The following is a 19,921-nucleotide window of genomic DNA, read 5'->3' on the forward strand; positions in this document are numbered from 1 at the left end:
TATTAACAGGAGTGTTGAAGTCACTAAGAATGATTATGGGAATTTCAAAATAGAGAAAGTAGGCTAGTCAGGCAAAGAAGTCATCAAGGAAAGCTGAAAATAGTCCAGGGGGGCGGTAGATCACAGCAATTCTTAAAGAAATATGAGAAAATAGATGTATACAGTGAGCTTCAAATGGTGAGAGGGACAGAGAGGAAGGACTATGATAAACCTGAAAGGTGCTCTGTGGGGATAGGAAGATTCTCCCTTCTTTCCACTGGGTCTGGGGGAGTGAGTCCAGAGAAGGCCATCATGTGAGAGGGAGGCAGACGAACCAGTGTCAGATTCATGAATCCAGGTTTCAGTAACAGTAAGTAGATTAAAGGACTTCGTGACAAAGAGGTCATTGACAAGGGTAAGTTTGTTGCAGGCAGAGCAGGTGTTCCAAAGGGCACAGAAGGGGGGGGATGGTTGTGGAAAGAGGAGTAATGGCAACAAAATTATGTGCTTTGTGGCTGCTGCCACAGGGTGCAGGGCGATGGGTGCATTGGGTACAGTTACTTGATGGAGGCCCAGGGTTTGAGGATATATCTCCAGAGGTTAGAAGAAGCAGAAGCATGAGGAAGGTAATATGGGATTGTGCTTTATATGAAGGAACATGCCTCAGCATCTTGGGGGTTATATTAGAATGTGGGATTAGAATTAGCAGGAGCTGATGAGGAAAGTAATAAGAAGAGGACAGATGTGAGGGTGATATAAACAGGTTGTGGGGTAGAGAAGAAAGGTGAAGGAAGCAGAGTTAAAAGGAGAGAGGACACCGCTTTGAAAATAAGAGGTAGAGAGAGCACATGTCACAGAGAGGAAGGGGAGCTGAATAGGGTACCAAGGTCACCTGCAGTCTGTTTGGTGTTTTGCAAAGTAGTTTGCTGTAGATTTTCGCTTTCGCCATCGCTGAAGTGCGAGAGCAAAACTTTTTTTTTTTTTTAAAGTGAACAAAAAAGGGGAGGAAATAGCCACCTAACATGACACGTAAATATGTGTCATATTAATATCTCCGTCTCACTAATAATTAGTGTGGATTTATAAACCCGATATACTTAACTTCATTGCCTTATGTGGATTCCTGATTGCCGAATAACTATTGGATCTGGACACGCCCAATGTTTTTAACTTAGTGATTTTATAATGACTTGTTTACCATGTCTCTGTCTAACCTCCTTATGATCCATGTGATCGAATAAAACTTTTTTGTAATTACTAATTATATTACTCTGCTTGGATTTTCTAATAACCACTTTGTGTGAGCAGTATTGCACTTGTCATACTGCTATTTTTTATGTTCACACTAGCCTTGTTTTCAAGCGGCAGAAAGGCGTTTGGGAAGCGTTTTTACCAATTCCCAAACGCCTCGGACAATTCTGCCCATTGCAGCACATGGGGCTGTTCTAACGGGAGCGGGAGCATCGTGGCAAAACGGATGCCTCTGGTCGAGCCAGGAGGCGTTGAAGCCTCCTATTCTAGTCTATGATGCCGCTCCGCAAACGCTAGGGATGCAAACTAACCACGCTAGGACGAATCTGCCTCCATGCCTAGTGTGATCAGTCTGAAACAGGAACACAGGGAGCTGTCAGAATGACCAGGTATTTTGCAGCAATCTTCTAAATAAAAAAAAAAGTTACAAACAACACTAGCTAATGTGTAATTGAGAGCATATATGGGTTTTTCATTTCAGGAGTTACAAACACTTCACTTACACTTAAAAACTAATTTATTATTCTGCATTTTATGGAAGCAAGACCAATGTCTTTATCTAAATGTCAACTCCAGCTGTTTTCATTTTTGTGATAGAGCAAGAAAGGGTTAGAGCCCCTCTTAAAGTTTCACTACCATTTATATCCTTGTTGAGATTGGCTTTTCCGGATTTCCCATCCCTCTGTCAGCAGAATAGAAAGTACAGGTAAGTCTCTTTAATGGAGACAGAAAGACACCTTTATTTAGCAAAGAGTGTAAGAGCTACAATCTCTGTAAGGTTAATATTGTGTGTGTGCTTCTCTGTGACACCCCATGTGTTATGGTTGCAGAGTGTGCCACTGGGACAGGAAGTGAGGGAAATGCTCATTGTGGCCACTGACAGTTTTAGAAGTCTGGCAAAGGTTCTACCTTTTATCCACTTTATCCAAAACTAAGAAAAATGGCTGGATTTTGTTGGCGAGAGATCAGTGTACAATCATAAGACCAATTACAGCAGGCTCTATTCAGGTTTCTCTAGTTAGGTCAGCCCTTTTCCCACAATAATAGTTTATACAGTACCTAGCGGCAAGACTTTCAATGTAACATATAAACAAGACTGAGGTATACATGACTAAAACAGACCACTTCCAAAGTAAAGTAAATCCTAAGTGCCGAGTCTGCCCTCCTTACCCCTATAAGTTTTCTACCAATTTACAAATCTGCTTTATTTTTGGGCCAGACTAGAGGAATCCATCTGTGACAGCTGATCTTTATAGTCCCCCAAACATGGCAAAACAAACTGTACATGATGCAAGAAATGAGCAGCTTCACTCCGTTAAAGGAAAAATCATTATATTAAACAATATCAGGCAAAGAGAAGACTGCAAACCCAATCATTCCCTGCCCGGCGTCACCGTGAAATCTTGCACTAAAAGGTTTTCTAGGCATTTACTCATTGTCTTGGAAATAAAATGCAGAGACCCAGAGCCTATTTGAGAAAGTCCCTAGTGTAATTTAATGCTTGGCGTACAGCTCGCACAATTCATCATGCAGCATAAGATACTCACGTGCATTAATGAGTAAAACCCCTGCTTGCCAGTGTAAAATAGAAAGTGGAACGGGCGTTTGTCTTCTCCCCACTGAATTGCTGATGGGATAAAAACAAAGCACTCTTAGACATCCACTAAACAGAGGTGTTAATTACACTACTTATTTACAGAAATGCATTGCTATGCCTGTACCTGATGGTATGTTAACAGGAGTCAAATGTCAATATTGTGCATTATTTAAATCTGAATTTACATATATTGTTTATGATATTTATAGATTACCGTCTTTCCAAGGGAGATTTAAAAAAAAAAAAAAGTCTGCTGTTTTTTCTTAACTTAATAACTTTTCACCCTATACAGCACTTTTTTGCTTCCAGAGTCTTTGTGAATTTTTTGCACACTTTCTAAAAAATATTTTAAGCCCGATGATTGCTTGAAAACCCCCCCAAAAATTATATACTGAAAGCAGAGACACTGGAAAATAAAATAGCGGTATTTCAAATTTTTCAAGTGGTACGACATTAGCACAATGGTTTATCACCGCAAATTGTTTGTAAAAAGTACATACAGTGAGCATACATGTACAAACATGCGGCGCAATCAATGTTTTTGTGCATAGGTCCCCCCTTTGGTGTGTTTGTGTGCATTTACAAGTGTGTGTATAGAGGATGGGGGGGGGGGGGGGGGGGGGTTGTTAAGTGCTCAGGTTTTATTGCACTTTTCTTTGTTTTGTCCCTTTAATTGAACTTTGTGCAAAATAGCTTGAAATCCTGTGTATAAATCTGCCCCGAAGAAACAACTAGAAAGATAAGAAACACTCCAAACAGCATATTTAAATATGCTGTGTGAATGGAAACACATAACAGACATAAAGTGGGGGTTTTCCACATTTGACGACAAAAGTGGGTTTTAAAAGTACTGAAGTCGGGGACAGGCAGACAACTACTAATTTTGGCATCAGGTTAGCATTGGCAGACCAATAGTTTCATGTCTATGCTATGCATGCTAGCAAAAAAAGATTTCTGACAAAAGAAAGTATACAAGTGTACAAGAACTCTGTACAAAAGAAAGGTAGCAAACTAGGCAAAACACTAAAGAAAACTAATTCCTAAAAATGGTACAAAGTGAAAAGCAGACAATTTTTGATTTTGCAATAAAAATACACATTTTACTAATTATTCAACTAAAAAATGTTATACGTATACAATTATCAGGTCTTCTTGTTTTGTTTTTTTGCCAGATTTCCCCGAGTCACTTTCTCTATTTCCCCCCAAAAAGTCACATTCATTTCTTCTTCGATAAAACTCACCTTAGGAATAACTCTGGACTCATCTGTCAAAATGCCAAAGTGAAATGAGAAAAGAGTATACGCTACATGGCAACCAATTAGGTTCAAACTTCCAGGGTTTGTCACTTTCCAGTGCAGGTCTTAAAATAACTGCTAGCTACGGGCACCATAGGTACTTCTTATTTAAGACTCCTTAATAAAAGGAGTTTCTTATTGCCATATTTCTTCTATGTAATATAAAGAAATGAAAAAAGTAAAACTACTAAATTGCTCTCATACTGTAAACCCTAGTAAATGAAGTAGTCTGCATATTAAACAGATAAAGCAGAATTAATGACTCAATTTAAAAAGATATACCAGATAAAGCAGAATTAATAACTCAATTTAAATAAATGTCTCTGTTTGGGATAGTGTTACAGGCTACAACTCTGTGCCAGGACTTCACAGGTCTCTGAGATGCCAACAGGGAGATTGGCTCCATCCCCAGCATGGAGTTTCATTTGAGGGAATTCCTATGAAGAATCCACCAGAGGACAGGTCAGCATTTTATGTCCTGCACCTTCTCAAACTCAATGAGATTTAATTTAGTTGGATAATAAAAATTATATATATTATTGTTACTGAAAATTGCCGTTACAAAATTGTAATAAAAAAAACAGCTCTTGAAGAAAAACTCCGGGCAAAAAATGTTTTCTATTTCTTTGCTGCTGTTCTCCTACCTTCACTCAGTAGTTGCTCTGAAATAGGCTGATTTTCAAATCAAATCGTTAATCCTCTGTGGTTTCCTGTTTGTAAGACCAGTGGCTGCTCTGCCTCCTATTCCCCCAGCCATTGGTCTTGGCACAGCCCTTCAGTAGTTCTTCCTCCAGAAAGCAGTGATGTATTTCCTCCCTGCTCACTGTAGTGGACAGGAGTCAGACTCCTGGTCTGTACATCCCACCCAGGCAGTGTTCTAAGAATGACAGCTCCAGGACACTCTGGTCTGTCCTGCCTCCCATAGCTTGGGCTAGGGGTCTCTGCACTTCCTTCACTAGAAACAGTGTATATATTGTACATACTAGGGATGAATCGATATATCAGCAGCCAAAAATAGTGTTATCGACATTTTGCTGATAGGAAAAAAGGTAGGCCGATAATGGCCACCAAAAACGAGATTTTACCTGCGATTTTGCCATAATTTTACCGCAAGTTTACCCCAGGATTTCATTATGTTTAAGATGTATTTTTCATAGGTCATGTGACTAAAAAAAACCTCATAACAATCGCAGCATGTGTGCATATTTGATACTTTTAATGCTGTATTTCAATGCATTTCAGGCCTGCTTTACATCAATTCAATTTGCATTTTGTCAATTTTGCATGCATGTTTTTGATGAGTTTTTTTTATATTTTTTTTTCCGGCCAACTTGGGCAGCTGGGCAGATTAAAAAAGCAAAACGCATCAACAACACAACGTGTGTGTATTTGATGCGTTTTTGCTGCTTTTTCAATACATTTCATCCTTGGTTCACACCAATGCCATTTGTGTTTTGTCCATTTTGCAGTGCTTTCTGCACATGTGTTTTTGATATGTTTTGCGTTTTTTTTTGGTGGGCCAACTTCTTGTTGGGCACATTAAAAATGCAAAATGTATCAAAAACATAACACACGAGTATTTGATGCATTTTTAATGCATTTCAGGCCTGGTGCACAGCAGTGCAGTTGGCGTTTTATCCGTGTTGCATTTCTAAACATGAGATTTTGGCTCGTTTTGCTTTGTTTTTTACGGGGTTTTTTTTGGGTAGATGCAACGCATTGAAAATGTAACACGTGTCTTTTTTTATGCATTTTAGGCCTGGTTCAGAAAAACACAAAAACCAATGCAATTTTCATTTTTTGCATGCATGTTTTTGACGCAATTTTTTGCTGACAGGTAATTAAAAATTACTGTTGTGCTTACTAGGAGTGAGATGTTGTCTATAGTTGCTGCTAATAAAAGGACCTGTTTGTCACTAATGGGAGTAACTACTTTGCTGCTTTGTTTCTGTTGTGTTGTGGCCAGGGATGTGATCACATGGAAGCATAGAAGCAGCGGTGGCTGTTAGAAAAATAGGAAGAAGAATTCTAATATTGAATTACGGCAGACAATAGTGGATAAACAATCTAATTATGGGCATGTGGCCATATTTATTCTGGGATTCAAAACAGAATATCAGGGTAATTAGTTCCTCTACTGTTGTGACTGGAGGGTTAGTTATTACATGTGAGGATATCAGTGGCAGCTGGGGAATGTGTGGGCGTGTTTTCTGTAGTGGTGCACCAAAATGAAAATTCTTGGACCAAAACTGAAAATTCAGGGTCCATTTGGCTGAAAACCGAAACCAAAATGGACAATTTAAATTAAAGAAAAAATGTTTTTATCCATAATTGTATTATATTCAACTTTTTAATTCATATCATGAATTTAAATTAATATACATTGGTTTTCAGCACCTTTCGGCCAACAGGCTTTCACACTGAGCAGTTTTTGCAGCACTTTTGCGTTTAAAAAAAAAAAAAAGAAAAGCTCAAGAAATATGCATCCCTCTAAATTCAATGTATGTTTTCACACTGGCCCATTGCGCTTCGCTTGCGGAGTTAAAAATCCTGCTTGCCTCCCCATTGAGGGCTGGGTCACGCCAATGCTTTTTTAGGACTTTTTTGCAGAAATGCACTACAGTCAATTTAACATGGTTTCCTATGGGACATGTTCACATCTATGCTTTTTTGAGCTGCTGCGTTTTTTTAAAAACACAAAACGTTGCATTTTTGGCTCAACAGACTTCAATGGAGATGCTGCAGAAAATGCATGTAGTGTGTTTTCACGCATTTGCCACATTTTTTTTGATGCATTTTAATCTGCCCAGCAACAAAAATGGCCCCCCCCCAAAAAAAATAAAAAAAAAACCCCCGCAAAATGCATAAATAAAAATGCATCAAAAACACACATGCAAAAGCGCAAAACACTGCAAAAAGCACAGCAAAATGGACAAAACGCAAACTGCATTGGTGTGAACCAAGCCTGAAATGCTTTGGAAAAATGCAGCAAAAACATGCGGTACATTTTTGATGCATTTTGCGTTTATAATCTGCTCAGAAACAAGTTGGCCAAAAAAAAAAAAATGCATTACCAAATGTGTCATAAACCTGCATGCAAAAACACAAAATGCAAAGCAAAAAGCACTGCAAGATGGACAAAACGCAAGCTGCACTGGTGTGAACCAGGCCTGAATTGCATTGAAAACCCATCAAAAATGCACACGTGCTGTGTTTTGATGCTTTTTTTTGTGTCACATGACCTATGAAAAACAAACCCGAAACATGGTAAAATAACAGCAAAATCATGGGTAAAACAGTGGCAAAATCAGGAATAAAATGGCTGTAAATCGCGCGTTTTAGCGGCCACACTCAGATCGCTTTTCAGAGGAGTAGCAGTGCCTGCTGCACTTGTGAAGAAGTCCTTATTTGCGTTCAGCAGCAGCAGCACCCTTAGGGTTCATTCACACAGTTTGGGGGGGGGGTTTGAGTCTTGGTTTTACAGCCCCCAATCCGTACCCCCTTTAACTGCTGAGGCAGCAGTCAAAGGTGTACACATGCCACAGCAAGAAATGAACCCCTCGCTACTTGTGGTGGGTGCTAACGCCTGCCAATCGCAACCCATTCAAGTGAATGGGGCCAATCTGCAAGCGCCCCGCAACTGCTACATCCACCAATCATGACAGGGCGTATAACTCCTGCTGCAGCTGCGACACGTGAACACCCCTGGCCACTGTAGCTAAAGGGGAGTGGTTGGGGAGGGGGTGGTAAAAACACATCTTAACTATGGGGTTATAACCCCCCCCAAACTGCAAATGTAAATGAACGCTTACTGTTCTGAGCCTCCTATAAGGCTGCTTTCATACTGATGTGCTGTGGTTTACCTGCACCGCGAGTGCACTGCACTTTCCCGGGTTAGCTGCCATAGACTTATTATATCCCGCAGGTGTGGTGCACTTTCTGAAAGTTCACCCAAACTCCTGCATTCAAACCCGCAGAATATAATAGAAGTCTACGGCTAAGCTCAGCAAACCATCAGGAAAGTTTCCGAAGTCAATGTACTGCACCCGCAGAGTGGTTAAGTGCTGGTCATACCGGCGCGACTTGTCATGCGATTTGATAGTTTCAAATTGTGCGCAATTGAATCGGTCATATCAGTGCGATTCTGACTCGGCTGGAGTCGCACAGATTTTGAAAGTAGTGCTTGCACTACTTTTTGCAAGTTCAGGTGCGACTTGCATAGACATCTGTGCACAGATGTCTTGCAAATCAAACTCACATTCTACTTTGAAATTGTGCGACTTCAAAGTCCGATTGGTGTGACCGAGGTCTAAATCAGCACATCAGTGTGAAAGGAGCTGTATACTATTATGCCCCGTGTATTGCTTGACACTGACCTGAAGATCTCTTCTTTCCTGCTTCTGGCACCACTCTGGAGACCGCTAGCCAGGATAAGAGGTGAGTGCAGGTGGTATCACTCTGCATGGGGCGGGAGCCGGCACTCCGCATTGGGGCGGGAGCCGGCACTCCGCATGGGGCGGGAGCCGATACTACAGAGGAGGCATTGACTTATGCGGCTCTTGCTTCCTATTACAGCTCCAACCTTACAAGTAGTCCCTCTGCATTGCACTCTGTTTGATGTTCTATGATGGCGGGTCAGCAAGCCCAGACCGTGATCTACCAGTCACCTGGCCGTGATATACTGATAAATGTGCTACAGTAAATTACCTTTTAAAGAGCTATAAAAATCCAGTAGGGTGTCAGATCCCGCCCTGTGCCATAGAAGATGTAAAGTCTATTTTGCTGGGGCACCACTTAAACAGTATGCTAAAAAATACATATTTCCCTTATTTTTTGTTTATGAAGGTTTTGTGCCACATTTAACAGGATCTGTGCAATGACACTGAAACATTTCATCACTCCTCAGAGTAGCTTCCTCCAGTACTGGGGTGATCATTTGAATTAATAGTGAAATACCTTCAGTGCCCATTCACACATTTGCGTTTCGGATTTCAAGGTCCAGTTTCAGTGCGGATTGCAATCTACGTGTTCAACGGTTCAGGACCAGTTTTTGTGACACAGCTGCAGACTGTACTGTTCCCAGGGCCGGTTTGGATGCAGTTTTGCAAGGTTTATTTGTTTTTCTGAGGTGGAGAGGAGGGGTGAGAAGAGCAAATGGTGCTGAAACCTGATCCTGAACTGCAATCCTGATCCTGAAGTGAAATCCTGTTCACAACTGACATGTGCGGTTAAGAAGCGGTTCCCACAAAAGTCAATAGCCTGTAATTTATTAATTTTTTTTATTTCAGGTACTTATATAGCGCCATCAATTTATGCAGCGCTTTACATATATATTGTACATTCACATCAGTCCATAACCCTCACAGGGTGTGCAATCTAACATACCTAATTCACATTCATATACAAGGGCCAATTTAGACAGGAGCCAATTATCCTACCAGCATGTCTTTGGAGTGTGGAAGGAAACCGGAGTACCCGGAGGAAACCCACGCAGGCACAGGAAGAACATGCAAACTCCAGGCAGGAGGTGCCTTGGCTGGGATTCGAACCAACGACCCTAGTACTGCCAGGCGGAAGTGCTAACCATTTAGCCACTGTGCTGCCCACCTGTACTGCTTAGAAATCAAACAGGAGTCTTTTGCAGTCCACACTGCCAGTGCACCGGACATATGTGAACAGGCATCATAGGCAGCATAGGAAGCAATGTTATTTCACATGTCAGGTGGATTGGATGCAGTTTAAACCGCATCCAATCCACATATATGTGAACCAGCACTCAACATTACTAAGCAAATCCAGCTGAATATCACTATTGTGCATAAAGTGTAGCGTTAAAAAATAATATTGTATCAAAATACGTTCTAAAGCAATAAATACGTGTATACACATTAGTGCAAAACAAATGCAAACATATAAGCCAGTGAAATGACGAATAAATGTAATCCATCCAGTGTGAAAACTGTGTATCAGTGATACTACAAGACACAACAGTAAAGTGTCCAATTCCACACAGTGCTTGAGGATCCAGTGAACACTCCATCACCACTATGCACCTACTAGAATGCTACTGGTATAATAGCAGTAATCCTTAGTCCTTAGCCCAAAAGACTTCCTAGGGAAGAAGCTCACCACACAGAGCCCAGAAAGCGATTCATAGTGTAGTATTTATTAAAAGGCAAACAAAAACATTCCACGTGGAAGAAATGTAAGCATGTATACAATCACATACCAAAATGGCCACCGTTCCAGATCACGGATACGGCGGATTGACGTCAGCATGTAGGCTCCATCCCACGCATTTCGTGTGCATGCATGTCCTCAGGGGTACAACCATTGCCGACATCAGAAGCAGACACCATTTAAATAGCCTGCATATGACGCCTTCCCAGAACTGGACAACCATGCTGTAGCCGTCATTCAGCTATAGCGCAGTTGGCAAGTGGTTAAAGGCCGTAAATAAATTGGCACAAAAAAATCAAATAATTGTAAACTACTCAAGCATTAATATGTGGGAATCAATGAGGACATAATTATGGAACACTTGAGTGATAATGGACGCCATTTTCTTGAGGTCCAGAAAATAAAACAACAATAATGATGATGTAAACATTAATGATAATGTATACAAACGTCAATGAATATCTAATAATTAAAATATCCATGTAGTTACATGGAAGTAAAAGTCAAATTAAAAAGCAGGCCATATAAATTTATGAAATGTATATGCAATATTACCATCAATAAGGAGTAAAAAATGTGAATCACATATCAACTATTATCTATGAAGCAATTGATGTCAATATCCACATTCGAGCACTTAGGTGTTAATGTACACATTTCATATATCCACTTGGTTTCAAACTGAGACACGGCTCTGCGCTTATTACATCCCCGCCAATGGAGATGTAAGATGTCAATGCCTGTAAACCTAATACCCTGTGGATTTTCTTCAATGACAATCTCTGAAGTGTTTGGATAAGGAGTGTTCCTTATATCCTTTCCTGATATTGTACAGATGTTCCCTCATCCTGTCTCTCATACGTCTGGTCGTCCTCCCTATGTACTGTTTGCTGCAGGAACATTCTAATAAATATACCACATGGCGACTATTACAGGAGATGAAAGAATTGATGGTATAACTTTTCTTGGTGACACTTGAGGTAAAAGAAATGACTCTAGTACATCTATTCCCCCTAGGTGGCAAATCATGCAACGATTCCAAGGGAAGAACCCTTTAAGATCTGAGAAAAATGAAATCTCCTTAGGGGGAGTTATCTACAGATCAGAGGGCTTGCCATGGGAGCTAAATTTGCTCCCAGTCTGGCCAACCTTTTCATGACCCGATGGGAGGAGGACTTAATTTATTGGAGAGATTGACCTGAACTAATGTTTTAACGTCGATACATCGGTGATGTCATATTCTTATGGCAAGGGGATGAGGAGTCATTGATTGAGTAGTTTACAATTATTAGATTTTTTTGTGCCGATGCATTTACGGCCTTTAAAATTGACTTTTATTTCATTTTGCACCTTTCCTTTCACTGCTGTTCAGTTTCAATGTAAGAAGTATATGTCTAATGATTTGGACCTTTGGAAAATGAAACCTTCATTGCAGTTTAGTTTATATGTAAACTGTGAATGTCCAATGTCAGACTAGGAGAAAATGGCGCTCGATAAATGTATGTGTGCCTTGCAGGCTATTTAAATGGTGTCTGCTTCTGATGTCAGCAATGGGCGTACCCCTGAGGATGTGCATGCGCATGAAACACGTTGGTGGATCTTACGTGCTGACGTCGCGCCACCGTGCCCGTGATCTGGAACGGCAGCCATTTTAGTATGTGATTGTATACATGCTTACATTTCTTCCAAGTGGAATGTTTTTATTTGCCTTTTATTAAATACTACACTATGAATCTCTTTCTCCGCTCCATGTGGTGAGCTTCTTCCCTAGGAAGACTTTTGGGTAAGGACTCTGAACAGTGAATTTGATTGACCGTCGATTACTGCTACTATACCAGTAGCATTCTGGTGAGTGCATAGTGGTGGCGGAGTGTTCACTGAATCCTCAAGCACTGTGTGGAATTGGACACTTTGTTGTTGTGTCTTGTAGTAACACTGATACACAGTTTTCACACTGGATGGACTACATTTATTCGTAATTTCACCGGCTTATATGTTTGCATTTGTTTTGCACTAATGTGTATACACTTATTTATTGCTTTATAATGTATTTTGATGCAATATAATTTAGCGCTGCACTTTATGCATATAGGTCACTTTGAGATTTATTGTCAATATCTCTTGTGCTAGCTGCTAATACATATAGCGCTTGCCAATTACTATTTTGAATATGACTATTACAAGCCACAGTGATATTACTTACCCAGTTGCTTTGGAAAAATGTAATCAGGATGCTGTAGAAAACAGAGAAAATGGCGTACATAAAGATATATTTATGGATCTGAAAAATGACAGTAATCTAATGTATAGGGGATTCTGAGCTGTAACAATGTGGAATGCTCATTACCTGATTAAAAAAATATGTGGAATGATCAAATACCAGACATAAAGATAACCTGGACTTTACAGTGAAAAAGCAAGTCTATTTTTTTATACTATATTTTGTGGGCTCCTCCAACAATAGGATATCTCACATTCATGCTAGCTCATCAAGAATCTTACTGACACTGCATGCCTTATGCTAGTCTAAACTGAGATAGGTTCCTACTACTAAGCCTAACACCAGGCACCATGGTTAAGCCTAACACCATGGTTCTTCATGAAAGATATTGAAATGTACAATTACAATGAGTTGTAAAATGTCCCTGGATCATAATTTACTTAGTCTCAATTTTGTCAATGTATCTCCACACAGTCAATGATTTCTCTCCTCTTGCATGAGCAACAATCTTAATAGAAAGTATACAAAAAGAGGAGGAAAAAAAACAAAAACCAAAAAAAACAAAAAAGGATACCTTCATAATTGGCCGGGCTCTCTTCTCATATAATCCAGATGGAAAAAGGTAAACTATGGCTTTCTGAAAAGAAAAAAAAAAAAGAAAGAATTATACAGTGATATTAACCTTGATCACGCATACTGCTCTCCACTGAAGAATACAAAAACACTTTGGGAATTCTGTAAAAACTGAAGTTACTGTCCACAGCCAACAATAGCATTCTCTGCTTTGCACTCCCAAGTATGAGCATATTGGCTCCATTCAAATGTACTAAAGTGGGAGTAAACTCAATTTTGTATCTTTTACCTACAGGCAAGCCTTTAATAAGGCTTACCTGTAGGAACTGTAAATATCTCCCAAATGTGCCCCGTTTAGGAGATATTTACTGTTGATGCGCCGGTTATGTCACCGCATGTGCACTGCGCTCTCAATGGATGGTGTGCCGTCCATTGAGAACGCGAAACTGCAGGAGCGATGACATCCCGGCTCGGCCAATCAGATGGCCCCCAGCTTGCGAACCCAGAAGGTAGACCAGGTGAAGATGTAAGCCTTGGGGAGCAGTAACAGTGCTGTGCTGGTGGGCTTTGTTTTCAGGCAAGTCTTTCATAATGTGCTAGTATGCGATGCATACTAGCACATTATGCACTTAACTTTCAGAGAAACTAATTTTTTTTTTTCGTGGTTTACTACCACTTTAAAGTAATTTTAAACCTTTTTTTAAACAAACATGTCCTATTCATCTGCTCTGTACAATGGTTTTACACAAAGCAGCATCGGTCCTCATCTTCTGAGGTCCCCATAGGCGCTCCTGGCCCTTCCTCTTCAGCGAGCAAGCCGCTTACTATTGGAGCACTCATGCAGGCTTGATCTAGAGCTGCACTCCCCATAGACAAAGACAGCATGTCTTGGCCCCGCCCGCTGCTCCCTAGTCAGATGATTACATTGATAGCAGCCAATGGCTCCCGCTGCTACCAATCTGCCCTGTGAGGACGGAGAAAGAGGAGAGAGCCGCTGCTCTCGTGCACATCACTGGATTGAGATTAGGCTCAGGTAAGTATAAGAAGGGTCTGGGGATGGGTGGCCAGCTTGGTCACACAATATTTTTTACCTTAATGCAGGGAATGCATTAAGGTAAAAAAAAACTTAAGGCTTTCGAATCACTTTAATGTCTTTTGAGTTGGTGATCCGAGGCTCAGACTATTCCTGGATATCCTTTAGTTGGCTGACAGGTTTATTACTACCTTTACCTTCCGAACAGCAGTAAACATCTGACAGGGGACCAGTTCCTCCCCAACTTTACTTGAAATGGAAAAATACGTTGAATGGCACTGCTAGTTAAAACAGATGCCTCACTGGTTGTATGTACAACAATTTTTATTCCTTTTTCCACAGTGTGTTCAAAATTCAGGTGCATGGGAAAATTGGTCAATAAGGAAGTTTTCCCATTCCAAACTGTCCCCCAGTTTGTGGGTAACCTAGCTCCATCCTTAAAGGACAAGTTCACCTTTAATAAATAAATAAATAAATGCACATATTTTTATATTTAAAAAAAAAAATGTTCATTTATTATTATATTTCTTTTTTATTTGCAGGTTGTAAAGCATTGTACCCGTGATCAGCAGATCGTGGAAGCAAAGTCAAGCTCCTGCAAACTATCAGTGTTAGCTGTCTGCTAGTACCTCATACTGGCAGGCAGTTATTGGATGGCAGTGAGCATCAATGAACTACTAGAGTTCTCACCAGCGCTCTGGTAATTCATTGAGAAGTACAAGCCATCAGCTGCAATGGCTGCACAACTGCCTTCTTATTCAAACTGTGACAGCAGGTACAGGGAGAAGATCCCCAGACTTGATGTCACATCAGCAGCTCAGGGTTAGATGCAGGGGCTGCAACATGTTACACCCTGAATATGTGTGTAACCTGTAATGGAAGGTTAACTTCTCCTTTAGCATACACTTAGAAAATTAAGGTCAATAGAGTGCAACAGCCATATAAACCATGAAAAGCACATGAAAACAGCAATAAAAATCACTTTTCTATTCGCCGACAGTTATTTTTGCAAAATGTAAGAACTCAAAAGGAGAACTCCAGTCAAATTCAACAAAGCAGCTTTTGATGCAATAAATTACATTCAACCAACATTTGTCCCCTTCAGTTCTTTTCAGCCACTAGCTGTCCTGTCCTCAACCTGACTTCCAGCACAATTCACCACCCTCCTTCTGAGCCCAGGTCTAAACATAACCAAGCGTTTTGATGTATGTTTTCCATTATTCTATATAGTTTCCCATCATTTACTTAAACACTTCCCTACTGGGCACTTATACCCCCTTCCTGCCCAGGCCACTTTTCAGCTTTCAGTGCTGTTGCACTTTGAATGACAATTGCGCGGTCATGCAACATTGTACTCATATGACATTTTTATAATTTTTTTCACACAAATAGAGCTTTCTTTTGGTGGTATTTAATTTGAAAAAAAAAAGTTTTTCTTTGTATCTATTATAAAATTTTGCAAACAGGTAATTTTTCTCCTTCACTGATGTGCGTTGATGAGGCTTGATGGGCACTGATAGGGGGCATTGATAGGTGGTACTGATGGGCGGCACTGATCGATCCGTTTGCTGACAACTGCCAGTTCTCAGCAGTACTTTCCTCACACTGTGACAGTGTGAGGAAAGTGCAGCCAAGAACCGGCAACTGTATTTACCCGGTGATCGCTGTGTTATTGGACACAGCTGATCACGTGGTAAAAGGCAGCCGTGATTGGACATTTACCGTACCCTGTGATCAGCTGTGTCTATAGGACACAGTGATCACCGGTGGCGCTGGGGGCACGCAGGGGGGTGGGTTCTGGAATGACGTCCATGGACGTCGTCCCAGGATTCCACAACCACGCTGTAGCCGTCCTTCAGCTATAGCGCGGTTGGGAACTGTTAAAGTAACACTAAACTATATCCTTATTCTACAAAAATAATCCATACACATCCTTAACCCCTTCACGTCGGCGCCTCCCGTCTCTTTAAGGGGTTTCTGACGCCAGGCAGAGTTTAGGGTCATGTGACCACGTGATTGGCTATCATGGCAGTCACATGATCAGAAAAGGTCCTGATTGCAAGAAGAGATCGGGACCTTTCCGTGGGACACCGATACATATGCTGGAAGTGTGCAGGGCGCATGCTCTCAGCATGTTTTATTTACAAACGGTATGCAAATATGCAGCTCCTCGGCGTAAAGGCTTTGCATACACTCAGCGTGAAGGAGTTAAAGGCCATGTAATCTATTTTTCGTGAGATTGTTTCTTACTGTGTCTTTCTGCTTCCTTGTAATGTCCTCCATGAGCTCCCAAATGCCCTCACTTCCATTTGTTTTGAACAAGTAGTGCACATTAGTTGCTGTCATGTGCACTGCTGTATGCACTTTAAAAATCTCATAGAGGTAGCAAGAGAGGGTAATTATATTGTAACATACAGTGGGACCACGGAAAACAAACATAGCAACCAACCAAGTCAGATCATAACAGTAAAAATAAATAAATTTTTGGAGATTTACAGGAGGCAAAGACTAATAGAAGTTACTTTATTACTGAATTAAAGCTGAACTCCAAAAACTCAACCACTTTTAAAATGTGCTGGTTTAATATGGGTTAAGTCCAAGAAGGTGCATGGTGCATACTGCCTGCTGGACTTCTCTCTAATTTACAATTGACAGTTTTCACGACTGCTGGGAGTACAGCTATCACTAAACTCTCAATGCTCTGACAGGAGGAACAGTTTTCTCATACAGCAACAGCTCTGCCTGTCCCTTCTCTCCACTGTCCATTCACAGAAGGGTTTGTATTTTGTTAAAGGGTTCACATAATACAAAGTGCTCTGTGATTGGGCAAAAGGAGAGAAGGGGTAGGCAGAGCAGCTGCATGTGACTCTACAGCTGCTGGAGCTGAGACCCGAAGGTGCCAGAAATATAATGATTTAGCCTTGCACCAGGGCACTCAGTAAAACTGTAAATTGTGAATAAAAGAGATAAGTTCACAAGGTGGAATGCACCTTGCTGGACTTTATCCATAGCACATTTTAGAAAATAGCTGAACTCCTGGAATTTAGGTGTAAGAATACATTCTTGAATAGAATTTTTTTTTAAACCAGAGTTTGTTGTCACTTTCAAACCCTCAAAGACTATGTCCTTGCAGATCACACTGACTAGTGAAACAAGGGGGCCTTGCTTGTACAAACAGAAGATCATGAAAGTAAAAGCTGCTCATCACTAAACAAGCAAAGTTACCGATATATGTGATAGACCTGTGCCATATCACGTCACATCCACTGCTTTGTAGGTCCATATTAAAGATATTATTTACGTTAACCTAAAACATATTTTAAAATGACTGTCAAGCACATAAAACTAGAAGTTGTGAAAAATAGAGCAATAATCTATTAAGAATCATATCAAGTTCAACCTTTGAATTATGTCTGGTTTATTTGTGCCTTAGATTGTAATCATGATAGCTCCCGATAGCTCGAAGAACTTTTCATAATTGGCTGAGGTCCTGATTCTTTGATATATAATATACTGATTTATGATAATGACTCCTAGAATAAAGAATATGGCATTGATGGATATGTGGCAAACATAATTCAATCATACCCAAAAGGAAATTATGGATTAATTACACAGCAGTAAAAAGTTGACAATTACAAATTTGTGATTATCAACTTACCAAGTCTGGGTGAAGAGATACATCAATGTCTGCAGCGCATTTGTTTTCCCATGCCCTCATCATTAGAGGAACGTGCAATAAATAACTTATGCTGTATCATGTCAAAGAGAGGCAGGGAGAAAAAGAGCTAGCAACAGTTCTGCACTACACTGCATCAATGATGTGCACAGATATTGAATAGGAAGTACATCTACATAGGATTGTTTCGGTACAATCCTACCAATTTTAATTTATAGCTTCATTAGAAAATATATAGATAGCATGTATAACACATTAAAGAACCTGCACATTTTTATATATATATATATATATATATATATATATATACACACACACACACACACACACACACACATATACACACAGTGGATACAAAAAGTCTACACACCCCTGTTAAAAATGTCAGGTTTCTGTGATGTAAAATAATGAGACAAAGAAATCATTTCAGAACTTTTCCCACCTTTAATGTAACCTATAAAAACTGTACAACTCAATTGAACAAACTGAAATCTTTTAGGTGGATGGAAGTAAAATTAAAAAACTAAAATAATATGGTTGCATAAATCTGCACACCCTTAAACTAATACTTTGTTGAAGCACCTTTTGATCTTATTACAGCACTCAGTCTTTTTTAATATGAGTCTATCAGCATGGCACATCCTGACTTGGCAATATTTGCCCACTCTTCCTTGTAAAAACACTAAATCTATCAGATTGCAAAGGCATCTCCTGTGAACAGCCCTCTTCAGATCACCCCACAGATGTTCCATTGGATTCAGGTCTGGGCTCTGGCTGGGCCATTCCAAAATGTTAATCTTCTTCTGGTGAAGCCATTCCTTTGTTGATTTGGATGTATGCTTTGGGTTGTTGTCATGAAAGATTAAGTTCCTCTTCGTGTTCAGCTTCCCAGCAGAATCCTGAAGGTTTTGTGCCAATATTGACTGTTATTTGGAACTGTTCATAATTCCCTCTACCTTGACTAAGGCCCCAGTTCCAGCTGAAGAAAAACAGCCCCAAAGCATGATGCTGCAACCACCATGCTTCACTGTGGGTATGGTGTTCTTTTGGTGATGGGCAGTGATGTCAGACCATGAACACATTTTCCCACATGCTTTTGGGAGACTTCAGAGGTGTTTTTGCAAAATTTAGCCAGGCTTGAATGTTTTTCTTCGTAAGATAAGGCTTCCGTCTTGACACTTTACCCCATAGCCCAGACATACACTTGTGTTCAAAATATGAGCAGTGTGTTGAAAAAAGTGAATAAAGCTCAAAATCCTTCTAATAGCTTTTATTTCCATACACACAAATGCATTGGGAACACTACACATTCTATTCCAAATCAAAACATGAAGAAAAATATATCAAATTTGTGTTGTTCCTCTAAAAAAATTGAAGAAAAGTGAATATTAGACTGTTCAAAAAAATAGCAGTGTTTGTATTCTTCTTTACAAACTCAAACATTCACTATATAAACTGAAAAATGTTTGAAGATTTTGCTTTCCTTTGAATCACTTAATTAATATTTAGTTGTATAAGCACTGTTTCTGAGAACTGCTGTACATCTGTGTTGCATGGAGTCAACCAACTTCTGGCACCTGTGAACAGGTATTCCAGCCCAGGATGATTGGACTACATTCCACAGTTCTTCTCTATTTCTTGGTTTTGCCTCAGAAACTGCATTTTTGATGTCACTCCACAAGTTTTCTATTGGATTAAGATCCGGAGATTGGGCTGGCCACTATATAACATCAATCTTGTTGGTCTGGAACCAAGATGTTGCACGTTTACTGGTGTGTTTGGGGTCGGTGTCTTGTTGGAACACCCATTTCAAGGGCATTTCCTCTTCAGCATAAGGCAGCATGACCTCTCCAAGTATTCTGATGTATTCAAACTGATCCATGATCCCTGGTATGTGATAAATAGGCCCAACACCGTAGTATGAGAAACATCCCCATATCATGATGCTTGCGCAACCATGCTTCACTGTCTTCACAGTGTACTGTGGCTTGAATTCAGTGTTTGGGGGTCGTCTGACAAACTGTCTCCGGCCACTAGACCCAAAAAGAACAATCTTACTTTCATCAGTCCACAAAATGTTGCGCCATTTCTCTTTAGGCCAGTCAATGTGCTC

The 19,921-nt window shown here is 40.2% G+C and overlaps 1 protein-coding gene across 2 annotated transcripts in view; it reads right to left on the reverse strand.

Moving 5' to 3' along the window:
- Positions 1-19,921, reverse strand: part of MRPS9 (mitochondrial ribosomal protein S9) — a 115,184-nt gene that overhangs the window by 39,528 nt on the left and 55,735 nt on the right. For both annotated transcript variants that reach the window (XM_089681242.1, XM_089681241.1), the window contains exons 3-5: positions 13,098-13,160; positions 12,506-12,536; positions 2,778-2,857 (exon numbers count right to left, since the gene is read on the reverse strand). In XM_089681242.1, coding sequence (XP_089537368.1) covers positions 2,778-2,857; positions 12,506-12,536; positions 13,098-13,160 — 174 coding nt within the window. The remainder of the gene's footprint in view (positions 1-2,777; positions 2,858-12,505; positions 12,537-13,097; positions 13,161-19,921) is intronic.

This window comes from Staurois parvus, unplaced genomic scaffold, assembly GCF_062004578.1.
Source record: "Staurois parvus isolate SC_StPar_1 unplaced genomic scaffold, SC_StPar_1.0 ptg000262l, whole genome shotgun sequence".
Lineage (NCBI taxonomy): Eukaryota > Metazoa > Chordata > Amphibia > Anura > Ranidae > Staurois > Staurois parvus.